This window comes from Ammospiza caudacuta, chromosome 20 (genome assembly GCF_027887145.1).
Source record: "Ammospiza caudacuta isolate bAmmCau1 chromosome 20, bAmmCau1.pri, whole genome shotgun sequence".
NCBI classification, from domain to species: domain Eukaryota; kingdom Metazoa; phylum Chordata; class Aves; order Passeriformes; family Passerellidae; genus Ammospiza; species Ammospiza caudacuta.
The window spans coordinates 11,965,071-11,980,691 of record NC_080612.1 but is presented as its reverse complement, the minus strand read 5'-3'; the positions used below and the strand labels follow the sequence as shown (position 1 = coordinate 11,980,691).

General features: G+C 46.1%; 3 protein-coding genes across 4 annotated transcripts in view; 1 reads left to right on the top strand and 2 right to left on the bottom strand.

Moving 5' to 3' along the window:
• Positions 1–15,621, top strand: part of NF1 (neurofibromin 1) — a 72,818-nt gene that overhangs the window by 42,662 nt on the left and 14,535 nt on the right. For both annotated transcript variants that reach the window (XM_058817975.1, XM_058817974.1), the window contains 10 exons: positions 9,075–9,507; positions 9,692–10,032; positions 10,748–10,950; positions 11,216–11,409; positions 11,743–11,883; positions 12,093–12,372; positions 13,478–13,692; positions 14,005–14,066; positions 14,190–14,304; positions 15,135–15,236. In XM_058817975.1, coding sequence (XP_058673958.1) covers positions 9,075–9,507; positions 9,692–10,032; positions 10,748–10,950; positions 11,216–11,409; positions 11,743–11,883; positions 12,093–12,372; positions 13,478–13,692; positions 14,005–14,066; positions 14,190–14,304; positions 15,135–15,236 — 2,086 coding nt within the window. The remainder of the gene's footprint in view (positions 1–9,074; positions 9,508–9,691; positions 10,033–10,747; positions 10,951–11,215; positions 11,410–11,742; positions 11,884–12,092; positions 12,373–13,477; positions 13,693–14,004; positions 14,067–14,189; positions 14,305–15,134; positions 15,237–15,621) is intronic.
• On the bottom strand, positions 331–2,954 carry EVI2B (ecotropic viral integration site 2B). The gene is made up of 2 exons (XM_058817973.1): positions 2,843–2,954; positions 331–1,851 (listed from the first exon to the last, which is right to left on the bottom strand). The coding sequence occupies exon 2, from the start codon at positions 1,818–1,820 to the stop codon at positions 1,002–1,004; it is 819 nt and encodes a 272-aa protein (XP_058673956.1). The 5' UTR covers positions 1,821–1,851; positions 2,843–2,954; the 3' UTR covers positions 331–1,001.
• On the bottom strand, positions 4,643–8,070 carry EVI2A (ecotropic viral integration site 2A). Its single transcript, XM_058817972.1, has 2 exons — positions 7,913–8,070; positions 4,643–5,978 (listed from the first exon to the last, which is right to left on the bottom strand). The coding sequence occupies exons 1-2, from the start codon at positions 8,014–8,016 to the stop codon at positions 5,138–5,140; spliced, it is 945 nt and encodes a 314-aa protein (XP_058673955.1). The 5' UTR covers positions 8,017–8,070; the 3' UTR covers positions 4,643–5,137.

The window sequence follows — 15,621 nt, the reverse complement described above, 5'->3', positions numbered from 1 at the left end:
TTAACAGGATGTCATGTGAACGAGCCTTGCAAAAGTCTTTGTATAATTGTAATGCTATTCTTTAGGGATACCCAATCATACAGCTTATGTAAACAGTAAAGAAAATTGAAAATATATTTTCCTATGGCCATTGTATACACAGCAGCCTGGAATTGCATTTGGATAATGTACTACTCTTTATTAGTGATAGTTTGAAAATTCTGAAGTTTATTGTGTGCAAGTCTTAGTTCTGTGCTCCATCCATAAACCTATTCCCTCCTCAAGCAAGCTGCAAACTCTACCATTTTGCAGAGCTCTCATGGGAAGCTAGCTTCAGCATCTAGCAGCTTCTTAATATATATTCAATATTGGTAAAAAAAAAATCCGCTTCTGATACTAGCCTGCTGCTGCCCAGCCAAGGCTGGTGTGGGGGAGATGAGCTGTGCTGGTACTCAGGGCCCAGAGAGGAGCGTGTAAAGCGCTGGGACGCCAGGAGCTCCAAGGAATGTAGCATCCATGAACCACTAAATGAGTTTGTATTAGTGACTGAGTGCATGCTGTATCTAAGCAAATATTTAGGTGAGCTTTAAGTGACCAAAACGTCTTTGACTGAGAAAGCTTTATTGCAATGTCCTGGAAGTGATTGCATTCACTTGCACAGCCCAGGGGAGCAAACCCAGGTGCAAAGCTGAGTCCCTCTGATGCTGGGCTGTCTGTGACATCTCCACGTGTGTGTTACCTGTGTCTGGCTGTGCTGGCACACACAGCTGTGTACTCTGCCTTCTGGAATCTCTGGTTGCAGGTGATGACTGGGCACAATTTGTTTTGTAGTCAGAAATTTGCTTCAGGCAGAAGCAGGTTGTTCTCTCTTGTGAAAGCCGAAGTTGGGAAACACCACAGAAATGTGAAGGAAATGCTGGGGCCTCACCGTTCTTGCCCGTGTCAACTTCTCCTTTTTTACTTTATTGAAAATTACTCAGTTTAAGAAAGATATAGAGTATTCTGGAAATGAATTTGGCAGTCTACAAAGGGTGTTCAGGCTGGGGCAGTGTTTCATGGATCTCCTGGATCAGTGGCTCAGGTGGTGAGGGCTGTGGTTCCTCCGCTTCCAAGTGAAGTGCCGAGTGCTTGCTGGGGTCTGAGCCGGGCTCCTCAGCGGGTTCCCTGAGCCAGTCGGGGGGTGGTGGCAGGTCGGAGCACTCGGGCGGAGGGTCTGGGGGAGGGCAGCACTCAGCTGCAGCGTTGGCTGGCTCCTGCTCTGGGGCAGGGGCAGAGCTGGCTCCGGAGCAGCCCGCGGCCGGCGGAGGCGGCTGCCCGTTCTCAGCACTGCGAGTGTGCTGGGGTGGGTTCTCTGAGACAGTCGGGTCCTCCTGCAAGTTTGTGCCTTGTTTCAGTCTCCAAGGCAGCATAAATAGGACAGAAGAGCGCTTGGTGCCGGGGTCAGGCTCCATGCAGAGGTCTGAGGTGTCCCCATCGGCGAAGGGGGAGCGGCCTGCCCAGTGGGACTGGGCCTGAGGAGGCCTCAGGCAGCATTTCCACAGGAGAATCACCGTAATGGCCAGCGCCATCCCGATCAGAATGCTGCCGAGGATCAGCGCTGCCACCCAGCTGCCATCCCCGGCCTCCTCCTCCCCTGGGAAGGCCTGGGGCTCTGTGGCAGCCTGCTGTGGGCTGGGCACAGTCGCTTGCAGGTGGCGCAGGAGGAGGCTGTCTGCCCTGGGGCTCGTGGCACTGGGGCACATGTGGCTTTCAGTCCTGGCAGCGTGCTGAGGTGCTGCTGCAGACAGGGAGCTCCAGATCTCCCCACAGAACACAGCCAGCATGACCTGGTGTCTGGCCATTTCCCTCCAGCCTCTTTACAAGGGTCCTCTGCTGTTGCAGGGAAGAAGTAGAACGTGGTAACTTGTACACTGTATTTCTGCACTTTACTGCCACCAGACATTCTGTGTTAATACCATCAGACTGAAAATAACAGTCTCCCCAATATTTCACATTTCAAGCGTGTTCCCATCTGCATGATCTGTGGGTTTGGCACTGACTTTACAAATAACAGCAGATTTTCAGCATTATGGATCATATTAATAAAATGGCTTGTTTGAAAGTAATGGCTTATTATCATCTTGTTTCACCTTATCAGAAAAAGGCATTGGCAGAGCAGTCCTCACAAGGTTTCAAAATAACATTTAACTATCATGTAACTGGTTATGGACCTGGAACAAACTCTGCAGCATTGACAGACAGGACTGTCAGAAGTGAAGCAGTGGCTTGTTGTGATATAAGCTGAGACAGAAGTAAAAGGCTTTTTACAGTTCTCTTAAACTTTTATTTCCTGTTCTCATATTTGTTCAGCATAGCAAAATATTTAAAAGTTTTCCAAGTACTAATGCCATAATGACACAGCATTCTAATGGTAAAGTATTTTATAAATAAATTCCTGCATGCAGATTGTGCAAATGTTGAGTTGTTGGCATGAAACAGACTTTTTTTTTCCTGTACTGATTAGAGTTCAGCTCTCTAAATGTCTTCATATGAAATAAATTTTATAAAAATTCATCCCCTACACAGCTCTTTTCCTTCTAAAATCACTTTCATGCAATTTGAGCTAATTCATTAGTTACTGTAGTGCTAGTCCTGTGAAGCTATTTCTGGGAAATTAATATGCATGAGTCTTTGTGGGTTTACAAATACACAAAATTGAATTTTAAATGCAGCAGTGTAAACACACATGAGCAGTAAGTTAATGACTAGAGAACATCCCGATGTAAACTCTGACAGATTTGTAATGGGTTAAAGTGATTCTATTCAGTTTTTATCCTGCTCCCCTCTTCTCAGAATAGGCTCAGTACTTGAATGTGATCCTTACCTGCACATTTATCTTCTCTGAAGCAGGCAGCGTCTGCCTTTGTTGTTTGGAGGCTCGGGAGGGCTGTGTGTGCTCAGAGTCAGGCTGGGCAAAATGGCTCTTTTCATGTAGAACTTTGTGCAAGAGGGAGGAAGTTGCCAACCCGGCAGGAAGCGTCTGCGCCAGCAGCTCGGGGCTCCTATCTCAGATCAGATCCTGTGTCCCCTGTCCCACGGGCAAACCTCTGATCTGCCCGCCCTGGCTTCTGCAGAAAGGTGTTTGTGGCTCCTGCCACATCAGGCACCTCTGTGTATTGATGTGGAAATTCTCAAATACCTGTTTGCCTGTCTTTGTAGAAAATAGTTACGGTTTCTTCTGTGGGAATCAAAACTCTGCGAGTTTGGGTGGATTGGAGTGGCTGATGTAATTCAGTGGTGGGTTTGCTGTGCTCTCAGGGTTATTAGTGGGAAACCACCGCTGGGTTCCTTGGTGAGTCATGGAAAGCTCTGTGGTCATGGGATGCTGGCTGCTTGCACATCCTCCCTTGTGTGGCTGCAGTGAGAGGCAGAGGGCAAAATCTGATTTCACCCTCAGCCTGTCCCTACTTGCTTGGTTGTTTTTCTGTGTGGACAGGGTTGTGACCAGCTGCCATCGCTGGTGGAGGGCCGTGCTCTGAGCAGCTGCTTCCCCTGTCTGTCCCTGTCCATACCCTGGAGTGTAACCCAAGCTGCTCTCTTGGGTCTCTGGGAGCATTTTTGCCTGGAAAGGCTGCGTGGCAGAAAGAAACCCACACCAAATATGTCTCATGGCACTTTGCAATTGTGTTCTGCCAGTAGCTACTGACAGATTCCTCTGCAGCCCTTCCTGTTGTGCCTCTCTGACTGCACTGCTTCTCTCTCTGACACTCTGCCTGCTCCTGCAGCACACACACATCCTGACCCCATACTCACACTAACCCAGTGTTTCTCGTCTGGTTTCTTTGTCTCCTCCCCATTCTCTCCAACCCCCACAGCTGATTCCCAGTTCTAGGCTAAGCATGCAGACTCCTTCCAGCTTTGTTTTCCTCACCACACAGCCCACCTTTGAGCCTGGCAGTTGAATTTTTTGAGCTCTGTCTCTGTCCTGGCTCCCACAGTGCCGTGGTCCTGCTGCTGCTCTATCTGCCCTGCCAGCCAAGCTAATGGGTGATCCAGTGGAACTGGGGTGGGGGATTCAGTCATCCTGGTCCTCTCAAACTCATACAACCATCTTATGTGTCACAGCTGTTGGTTACAGCTGCACAGGATGTTTGGAGCTTTGGCACTGTGCAGCCTCAGCACTTGTAACCGCAGTGCAACAGAGCTTCTTCAGCCTGAGGGGCAGCCTGTGGAAAGCTTCTCATGTTTCCTTAAAAGAGCAAAGCTCTGCTGCAGGACAGCAGCCACAGGCACCTCCCTGGCACTGGGGCAAGGTCAGGTCTCTGAGAATAAAGAAACTAAAAGTTGTTGTGGTTGAAAGGAACTCCAGGCATGTTCTGTTTGGTGTCAGGAGAAAGTGGAGTGTGTTTCCATGATGCAGGAAATCACAGCGAGTCATCAGAGACCTTTCCTGAGCCAGCCAGTGTTACAGCAATAAAACATTCCAAGATGCCTGGTCATAGTTTTTTCTAACATCTGACTTAGAGAAATAGTATCATGTAAGCAATTAAAAAACTCATATTGCAAGTTTATTGAAGATAACAAATTGCACAAGTTCTCATATTCTAGCAAATACTACAAACTTTATCTACTCACAGTCGATGTGGAAACACAGTAATTATGGTTCCAATCAGTCTGCTTCAAAAGTAACTAAGCTGTTTTATGAAGTTCTTGATGGAAAATCCAAAAGGGCATTTTGAGGCATTTGATCCTGGGTTAGTGGTTGAATCAGAGTTGTGACTAATGTATGTTTTCCTTTGAAAAGCAACTTGGTTATGCCTGTGCAGCATGTTAGTGTTCAGAGTGTTGATCAGACTGACAGTCTGTTCCTTGTTCCCCTCTGTGCTCTTGGAGCATGGGCAGATTCTGTCCTTTAGGTTTATCCTATCAGCTCCTGTCACCCTGACTTCTGGTCAAAGGAGTAAAACCAGTCCTGACACGACTTACAGAAAGCTATTTAACACAGTGTTACTGCCTTCTGGATCCACACATGGCTGCAGCATTCCCACTGGCATAAATGGAAAACCTCTAAAATCTGGATTTAGCTTTCCAGATTTTTTGCTGTTACTTGAAATACAAGGTTTTGCCTTACATTAATGGTGTAACAAAGGCAAAAGATGGATTTTTACCTGAGTGTGAATTAAATCTCAACTACAAAATTGGTTAAGATGGGTTTGTGTGACTGGGATGGTTCTTTGCTTTCTTGTTCATTTTCTGCTGCTTTGGTGAGTTTCTCAATAGTTTCATCTTCAGTTTTCCTTTGGTTCACAGCATCCCTCCCTGATACCAGCTCCTGCATTATCAGCTCAGTTCCACTTGTCTCCTTGGGCATCCTCTGCCACGTTCCTGCTGCTGTGGGCCACAGGCTGTTGGTGGCCAGGAGGTCCCCATTGCTCCTGGGCCTGCGTTTGCCCTGCTGGGCTCTTTTCAGATAGGAGATTTTGTTGGCTGCTATGACTGTGGACAGAAACAGGGAGATGCAGATGAGCACAAGAACTGCAATGATAATGAAGCAAATCAGTATGAGAGACTTATTGTCTTCACAGGTTTCTTTGGTCATTGGGCTCTTGGGTTTATTGCTTTTCTCTAATCCTCCTGTGGTGGAAACTGCACTTGGGGCAGGGGAAATCAAATTTTGAGTCGTTGTGGAGGAGAAGGATGGCAGGGTACTTCGTATTTTGGCACGGGAAGATGTTGAATTTTGGGCCATTGTGGAGGAGGAGGATGGCAGGGTACTTTGCATTTCAGAAGGAGTTGTTTGGCTGCTGAAATTGAGGCTCAGAGGAGAATTTGTGCTTGCTTCTGTCCTGTTCTGATTCTCACTGAGGTTTTGGCTGATGGGACTCCAGGTTTCTTCTCTGAGGTGAGGGTAGCCTGTGTGGTTTGCACTTGTTTGCAGCCACAGGGAGAAGATGATCATGACAGGAAAGGCCAGGCCTGGGTTACTGCATCTCGTTGTCTGCATCTTCCTGTTGAGTCCCCTGCAAAAATACAAATTGGGGTGCTAGTTTAGCAGATGCTGCTTCTTAGAGGTTCGGATTGGATTTCTCAGGGAATAGCAGGATTCTTGGTGAAAAATACACAGCCTCATTTTGGGGGATGTAGGAGGGCAAGTTCAAGTGCCCAGATTGTGAAAGAATAGATTGTTTCAAACTTCTGACAGTTGGAGGTTATAGAAAACTTACAAAGATCAAAAAAGAACATGGAGAGAAAAAGAGAAGTGTTTCCTACTGGGGGCTCCGTGATGTCAGGGCAGACTCGGAGAGTTCCTTTTCTCTGAAGCTGCCCACGTTACACCCGGTCATCACTTCTGCTTTACACAAAGGCCCTGTGGAGGTTACACACCACTGGCTGCTTCTCACCTCCCTGAATTCCCCTGGGCCAGGCAGGGGAACCCTGCAGGGAACAGATGGGCAGGGAAAAACTTGAACCCAAAATGTTCCTGTAAGTGACAGCAATAACTTAATGTGAACTGTGTGTAGTTCCTAGCACAGCTGTCTGGGGTACTTTAAAATGCCCAGGAAAATCTTTGTTCTCTTGTTTTTCTGCTTTTTTGTACAAAAAGCTCTTCATCACAAATGCACTTCTTGTATTTTTCTCCCAAGCATTCTGCAGATTGTGACATTTTCTGTAAAATGCTGCCGATAACCATGCAAATGAGAGTAACCATTCATATGTTCTGTTTCACATTTGTGTGGCATTTAAATCTGTACCTGAACTTTTCTGGAGGGTAGGAATGTGAGAGTGGGGTTGGTCAGATATGAAGATAATATTAATTATCTCAAATTAGCAGTGACAAATCAGCCAAGCAGTGACCCAGGCAGTGGGCCAGGCTGCTCCTGCCCTTCCCAGGGCAAGGCTGTGTCCCACCAGAGGCTTTCTACTGGCTCTGGTAACAGACCAGAGCGTTTCCTGTGAGTGTTACACACTCTGCATAGTGCAAATTGAAATGCTACAGGGAGTGACCAAAAGTATCATTGTTAATTTTATGGTTGTTCTTGAAAAAATGTGTTTGTTGCCTGTAAAGGTAACAAAGTGTATTTGTGTGTGGGTAAATATGAAACGTCAGAGAAGTGATGTTCCTGTGTGTGAACAGGTGAAGGGAAGGCAGGGATACACCTGGTGTGTAAGGGGATCTCTCCTTGCACAACAAGCAAGCAACAAAAGATCTGTCTATAACTTTGCAGTTCACCCATAACATAAAATTGTTTTCCATCCTGAGATTAATCTTGTTTGTTCCGTTTGAACTGGAAACCATCTTGGTCATAAGCGACAACTCAGGTAGGATTTTTGTTTGTGTATGGTGGAAGTGACCTGGGTGATTCCTTGTAGCATACTTTGGAAAGGAGAAGGAAAGCAAACCCAGCGAAGCTTGGGGTTTGTAACATTTCAGCTGTTTGGAGCAGGACAGGCAGGGCCAGCCCAGTGTTCCTGTCCCTGCCCAGGGTGCAGCTCCAGCTCTGCCCCAGCACACTGAGCCCAGTGTTCATTGTGGGCTCCCACTCCAGATGTGCTTTTCTTACAAATCAGCGGGCTCGTCTGTGAGGGGCTGCTCTTGAAACCACGAGAGCAAAGGAACTGATCTTTAAAGAGCTGGTTTTCTTTTTAGTTCAACCCTTTGTGTCTGGGTATTGACAGGGTCTCGGTACCCAGCGAGATCTGCACTGCAAGGACAACAGAGCCAAGTAGTGACTGTCACTGTTAATTCCTCAGTCTGACTGTGAATAACCTTTAACATGATGAAAAATTCAGTATATCAGCTTCCCTGATTCAGTTGGAGATACTGTGTCTACAGTTTGTTGCTATTTTTTAATTACTCAAATTTCTGTAAAAATACCTTTTCATATATTTTTCTACAAAATGTAAGTAACTTTAAAGTGCAACTTAAAATAGGAGAAGGAAAATGTGTACTTACCTTGCCAAGATGTAGTTGACAGAACGTGGATGTTTCAGATATTTAGTCCTTTGGCAATAAGATTTCTTTGTGCATATATTTGCTCCTGGGATGCAGGCAGCCATCAGTGTACAGCAGGGAGATTTGGGCAGTGCTGATGTTTTTTAGGCAAACCTGTAACTGCAATGACATGTGGCCCTAAGTGGGGAACTAAAACCACAGCTATGACACACTTCCTTTGGTAACAGCTCTACCATGACATGTTGGGGGAAAAACACCACTTGCCCAACTTAGCTCTCAGAACCACCGGAGGTAACGGGGGTGGAAATCTCTTGTGCAGATGAGTTTTCTGTGTTCTGTCTCCTGAGCTGTCCTGCACTCAGGTGCTATCAAGAGAAGTATCCCAAAACCCTTAAAGCTACACCTGTGCTCTGAGCATTTATCAGCTCTTCTGTAGCCTGTTTGTTTGCCTTGGAAGAGTTAATGACAGCTCAGAACAGTGACAGGTGTTTAAAAATACCTTAAAATTTCATAAGCTGCTGATGAATTTATTTTTAATTAATTCTTACTAGAATTCAGTCTGCTGTGTGAACCCTGGAGATGTCGTTTAGGCTAATGCATTGCCCAATCTCAAAATTCAGAGAACTTTTAAGTAAGAAAAACTATTCTCAATTATGTGAATGTTTTTGAAAAGAGGTATTTTTGTAGGCAAGTCCTCTGTCCTCCTCAGAAGACTGACCATTCTCAGAAACACCCCCAAGCACTGGAGTGCTGCAGGATAGAGTCACTGGAGTGGCTCTGGACCCTCTGAAAAAGTTGGGGTGTGGATGTTTAATTATTAAGACTCCTGAGACAAATATCTTTTTCCACATACAAGTATAGATATGATTTGAATGTCTAAGGCTGTCACAAAGTTAGAGGCACTTAGAGGTTTTGGGGCACTTGAGGATGAAGCTGGGTTGAATCCAAGCCCCCTCATCGTGGGCACTAAGCGTGGCCAGGGTGTGAGGCCGTGCCTGAGGCCGGTGTGCTGTCCCTGCTGTGGCCCAGCCCTGTTTGCAGGACTGGCACAAGGGTCAGTCTGCCTCAGGGCAGGACTGGGGTGCTCTTGGTGTGCCTGGGCACTCGGGGTTTGTGCTGTGGGCCTCCAGCATGACCCAGCTGTGTCTGTTCTGTCTTGCAGGTTCAAGACTGGTCAGATCAACGGGGATTTGCTGATCTACCACGTGCTGCTGACCCTGAAGCCATACTATGCAAAGCCATATGAAATTGTGGTGGACCTCACACACGCTGGCCCCAGTAATCGCTTTAAAACAGACTTTCTTTCTAAATGGTTTGTAGTTTTTCCAGGCTTTGCTTATGAAAATGTTGCAGCAGTTTTTATTTATAACTGTAACTCTTGGGTCAGAGAATACACCAAATACCATGAAAGGCTCTTGACAGGTTTGAAAGGGAGCAAAAGGCTTGTTTTCATAGACTCTCCAGGGAAGCTGGCAGAGCACATCGAACACGACCAGCAGAAACTCCCAGCAGCTACCTTGGCTTTGGAGGAGGACTTGAAAGTGTTTCACAATGCTCTCAAACTGGCTCATAAAGACACCAAAGTTTCTATTAAAGTAAGTGCTTTTAATGCTGTTCCTAGTGATCTGTTATATTTGTTTAGGGATTGGAATATGATTTTACTGTCTCTTAATTCATACATACAAAATTTCATACATTCATCTTTGCTAAAAGTAGGAGTGTGTTTTCTCTGTGTGATTACCCAGAGGTGCTGCAGCAGTTTTCTGTTGTGTCCCCAAGGTTGGCTCGACCGCGGTGCAGGTGACGTCGGCGGAGCGCACGCGGGTGCTGGGCCAGACCGTGTTCCTCAACGACATCTACTACGCCTCTGAGATCGAGGAGATCTGCCTGGTGGATGAGAACCAGTTCACCCTGACCATTGCCAACCAGGGCACCCCGCTGACCTTCATGCACCAGGAGTGCGAGGCCATCGTCAGGTCCATCATCCACATCCGCACGCGCTGGGAGCTGTCGCAGCCCGACTCCATCCCCCAGCACACCAAGATCCGCCCCAAGGACGTGCCCGGGACGCTGCTCAACATCGCCCTGCTCAACCTGGGCAGCTCCGACCCCAGCCTGCGGTAACAGCTCTGCTCTCTGCTCCTCAGGGGCTCCTCAGGGGCTCCTCAGGCTGCTCCACTGCTAGGGAGCCTCTTGAGCAAAACCACAGCTCCATACAATGCAGTTCTCAGTAAATAAAGATTGAGTTCCTGTGAGTGAAGAAGGGCACACACTGTCAGGGGAAGTGAAGGCGTGAAGGAAACTTAATTTCTCTTTATGAGAAGCAGTAGTTTGCTTTGCACTCTGTTTTTATTGGTACATACCATTTCCATGGTGTTGAGCTTCGTGTTTAAGAGCATGGGAGCTGTACCCCTTCGAGCAGCTTGTGATTTGTGTCAGAACAGGCTCTCCCAGGCTTGGGGCTGAGCAGGGGCACCCCTGGGCTTTGGGCAGGCTTCCTCCCAGCAGCTTAGGTACACCTGGAGAGATTTAGAATTTCCTCGAACTCCATGGTGTTCTGGGAAACCCAATACAAAGCCCTTCAAACATACTCTGTAACCTTATCAGCAGTTGTTCAGAGCAAGTGGAGGAATCATTTCTTCTATTTCTCCAAGGGAAGTTCTTTTTTGCTGCAAATTGTAGCCTGTCCAGGGGAAAACGTTTGGGAATGTAGATGTAATTTCTACTATAGCAGCATTGAATTGATTTTGAAATGTCAGTACTGTGATGTATAATATGTATATGTTCAGAAGTACAAGAAAGCTCTTACAAATCACATTGTTTGCTTTGTTACAGGTCTGCTGCCTATAATCTTCTATGTGCCTTAACCTGTACCTTTAATTTAAAGATTGAGGGCCAGTTACTGGAAACTTCAGGTCTGTGTATTCCTGCCAACAACACACTATTTATTGTATCTATCAGTAAGACTCTTGCAGCAAACGAGCCACACCTCACCTTGGAGTTCTTGGAGGAGTGTATTTCAGGATTTAGCAAATCCAGTAAGTAGCTCCAGTATGGTTAGTGCCATCCATTAATTTGAAAAGATACTAATCTCTAAAAGGATTTTAGATCTAGCTTAGTCAACTGAGCTTCCTCACTGGCTCTGTTGCTCTCTCCTTTTGCCATGCCTCTTTGAAGGCTCTCAACTGGCCCAGTGTTCTTTGCTCAGCTGGGACAGTAATTGTTTCAGGCACTAAAACTGGAGGAGGAGTTATTTATGAAGGGGGACAGTGCTGGCCGTGTGTGATGAGTATTTTGTTGCAGGCATCGAGCTGAAGCACCTGTGCCTGGAGTACATGACCCCCTGGCTGTCCAACCTGGTGCGCTTCTGCAAGCACAACGACGACGCCAAGCGCCAGCGCGTCACCGCCATCCTGGACAAGCTCATCACCATGACCATCAACGAGAAGCAGATGTACCCTTCCATTCAGGCCAAGATATGGGGCAGCCTGGGACAGGTACTGCTTCTGCATCCTCTGTAAACAAACACTTCACATCAGGTTTCTTCTTCCTGGTCAGCATTTTATAAAGAGTTAAAGTGGAAAATGAAATAAAAATAGTGCTAAATTTAGTTTCTAGTTCTGAATCACTGGTAGCAAAACCTAATGGAATTCAGCTTTATGCTTCTAAAATTTACATGGGGCTTTTTGCCAGAAGGGTAATGAGTCGCTAACGTGGATGGTTCAGTTTGTGATAGTTGTGCATCTTCAGCTAAAGAAATTAATTACTGCTGTTCAAAGGGTCGTTCACGGTGCAAAAGTCAAGTTAATCTGACTCTTTTTCTCTGTCAGATAACAGATCTCCTGGATGTAGTGTTGGACAGTTTCATCAAAACCAGTGCCACGGGGGGCTTGGGCTCCATCAAAGCTGAGGTGATGGCAGACACAGCTGTAGCACTGGCTTCTGGCAATGTCAAACTGGTGTCAAGCAAAGTGAGTTCTCTCTTTGCCTTCATTTCCTTTTAGAGAATTTCTAGTTATTTACTAATGTGACACTGAGATGCTTTCTGGTAACTCAGGACAGGCAACAATGCAGAAGCCATGATAAAATAGATTCCAAGCAGTAGAGTGTTGATCGTTTTTATTGAAATTCTGAGCTGTGCTCCTGTTTGAGTAGAACAGAATGGTTGCTCTCTTTTCAGGTGATTGGGAGGATGTGTAAAATCATTGACAAGACCTGTCTGTCCCCCACACCCACGCTGGAGCAGCATCTGATGTGGGATGACATTGCCATTCTGGCTCGGTACATGCTCATGCTCTCCTTCAACAACTCCCTGGACGTGGCTGCACATCTGCCCTACCTCTTCCACGTGGTGACTCTGCTGGTGGCCACGGGGCCCCTTTCCCTCAGAGCTTCCACTCACGGGCTCGTCATCAACATCATTCACTCTCTTTGCACTTGTTCCCAGCTCCACTTCAGTGGTGAGCTTTTTTGGATTTTCAATGAAGCTGATTGCTCCTTAATTTGTTTAACAAATATTTGAGTTATCTTTCTCTGCAAACTATTCTGAGAGTTTGAAAAAAGTGGGTTGTAGTTCAGCATGAATACAAATCAGAATGAGGATATGATCAACAAGAAATGAGTATGGAATTAAAAAATATCCTACTTAGAGCAGGTGCATAGTGTAAATTGTTTGTATAATGGGTTTTAGAAAAAGAGAAGAAAGTACCAGTGATTTTCTGGTAAGGCAAAGGAGAAAATACATCTGTGCTAAAACTGGCTCATGTACATCTTGTGAAGGGTTGCATAACATGGTAACAAAAATACCAATTACATAAGGGAATTGTGAACTTACAGTGTTAAAACAGGTATTTTATCTACTGCTGTATTTTAGCAGTCCTAAAATAATTGATATTGGCAATTTGGCTCTTCTTAGCCCAGAAGCACAATGTGAAACCAGGCTGAATTTTGTGCAGAAGAAAAATTCAAAGTTTATGTGATCTTGTCTTTTTTTTTATAGTCTCTCATTTTGTCTGTAGATATCAGCAGGGAGCGTGGGTGTGCACACACACACACAGAGGTGTCTGTGTGTCTGTGCTCTCATGCACGGGGTGCTGAGCCTCCTGCTCACACAGTGGGTTTGAAGTACACTGAAACCAACTGAAAGGTCAGAACTGTACAGATAGTCAGTGCCAGAGCAGGGCCATCATTTTCTTCTGCTTTAAGTGTATTTCTTCATGTGAGTGCCAGAGCCAAAAGCAGAGTCTGCTGCAGTTTGAACTTCCAGTTCTGTCGATATTTCAGAGCAGGAACACTCTGGGTTTCCATTTTTTGAATGAATCACTGTGAGGAGAACAGATAGAGCCACCTCTTTACACAAGTTGCTCTGTAGAGTCTCTAGAATCCAGTCCTCGTGGCTGGTCTCAGCAGTCCGGGCAGGAGAGCAGAGCTGCTGTGCCTGACCCGGGGCAGCGGCCAAGGGAGCGGTGCTGGAATGGGCACAGGGACCTTGGCTGTGTCCCTGGGGGGAAATGTGCATTTGAATGTCCCTGGAGTCAATATAAAATGTGCAACTTTGTTCTACAGAGGAGACCAAGCAAGTTTTAAGGCTGAGCTTGACCGAGTTCTCCCTGCCCAAGTTTTATTTGCTGTTTGGGATCAGCAAAGTGAAGTCGGCGGCGGTGATCGCGTTCCGCTCCAGCTACCGCGACCGCTCCTTCTCGCCCGGCTCCTACGAGCGAGAGACCTTCGCCCTCACCTCGCTGGAGACGGTCACCGAGGCCCTGCTGGAGATCATGGAGGTGTGTGGGGACAGGGGGGAGCCCTGAGGGACATGGGGGAGCCCTGAGGGACAGGGCCCTGCTGGAGATCATGGAGGTGTGTGGGGACAGGGGGAGCCCTGAGGGACACGGGGGAGCCCTGAGGGACAGGGCCCTGCTGGAGATCATGGAGGTGTGTGGGGATGTGGGGACAGGCAGCAGGGGCAGGGGATGTGCCTCCTCCCTGCTGAAAGTTAACAGCTGATTTCTGAGAGCCAAACCTCTGCACATTCCCAGTTGTACAAATACATTTTCTCCACGTTACATCTATTCAAATAGTCTAATTCTCTTTAGGCTTGTATGAGGGATATTCCAACATGCAAGTGGCTGGACCAGTGGACTGAACTAGCTCAAAAGTAAGTCAGACTTCAAACCCTGAGCCCTCCCTGCATGTGCAGTACACCCAGTTCTCATCTTTTTGTTATGTATATTTTGTTGTATATATGTTGTTTAATGCAATGTGCTCTGTTTCTTCACAGGTTTGCATTCCAGTACAACCCCTCCCTGCAGCCAAGAGCATTGGTTGTCTTTGGCTGTATAAGTAAACGAGTGTCTCATGGACAAATAAAACAAATAATCCGAATTCTCAGCAAGGTATATGGGTCTGTCTCTTTTCCTTTGTGACTCATAAAGTAGCTATTTTTAGCTTTATTTTCCCATCAAATATAGAATCTGGCATAATTTTAGGATAAATGTTTTTTCTAGCATATTCTTGTGTAGAACTGATTGGAAATACACTTTCTGTAGGTCAGGCTTCTGAATTTAAATGGATTTGGTGGCTTCTGAATTTAAATTGAATGAGTTCCGTCACTGCTGTGATTTCTAGAGTATCAGTAGGTCTCAGTATTGAGTTTAAAACTCCTGACACAGGTAGGTCCAGCAGTCGGTATTTGAATAAATGAGAAATTTTCTGTTGAGGCATTTATCAGCATGCACATGATGCATAGCTTCCTTTTTCTTAAAGGAAGTGAATGACCTCATGTGTGGTAGGTAAATATAGTAAAGAGCTGATTTATATCAGAAAACTTTGAAGCAGGTGCCTGGCCTGACAATGATGTTCCATCATTCTAAAGCAGGTTGTGTTCCACAGCAGGTTAAAAATGTACTAAATATGTGTCCTTTAAGCATTTCATTAGAGTTTTATAGACACAAACTTTGATTGAATAGTGTCTAAATGATAAAAGAGCTTTTCTACAGCTCTTACAACCCCCTGCAGCCTGACTGTTAGGGTACATTGTGCAGTCATACATTTATTTCTGCTGTCTAAATCTCCATTTGGAAAACTTCTTGAGAGTTGGTTTAAAATGAACTCAGGCTTTGTAAGTAATTGAGAAAAACAGTTATTGTGCAGATCTTTGATCTTCTTTTTACAAAGCAAAATGTAATTATGGTTGTATTTTTAATTACTCTCTTTTTTCAAACAGGGACTTGAGAGCTGTTTAAAAGGCCCTGATAATTATAATAGCCAAGTTCTAATAGAAGCCACAGTTATAGCCCTCACCAAGCTGCAGCCTCTTCTTAACAAGGTAAATCACCGCCCTTTTGAATAAACAGAGAATGTATTTTGTTAATTGTGATTATGGGTATGATCTCAGAAATACAAGTTAAATGTTGGGGTTTCTGAAGTTCTCACTTCACTGTGATTCATGCATGGAAGGAGCACATATGGGAAGTGTGGCAGATTGTGGGACCAGTGCAAAAGCTTGAGAAATGCTGGGAATGTTCTGTTCTGTTCCCGGAGCGGGGCCCTGGCAGTTGGGCAAAGGCTGTGCCCAGGCTGTGCCCGTTCCTCCCACAGGCTCCAGTGCAGCTTGAGCTGTGAGTGCTGCTGCCCTGCACGCCAGGGGAACGGCCACGTGTGGGGGCTGCTCCTTCAGCCAGCCTGGGTCACTGCCAGGCTCTGCCTCAGAG

Excerpts from the sequence above, each read along its gene's own strand:
- EVI2A (XM_058817972.1), bottom strand. The coding sequence starts at position 8,016 with ATGGCTGCCTGCATCCCAGGAGCAAATATATGCACAAAGAAATCTTAT. Across the intron at positions 5,979-7,912 it reads GTCAACTACATCTTGGCAAG|GGGACTCAACAGGAAGATGC; the intron begins GTAAGTACACAT and ends GTATTTTTGCAG.
- EVI2B (XM_058817973.1), bottom strand. The coding sequence starts at position 1,820 with ATGGCCAGACACCAGGTCATGCTGGCTGTGTTCTGTGGGGAGATCTGG.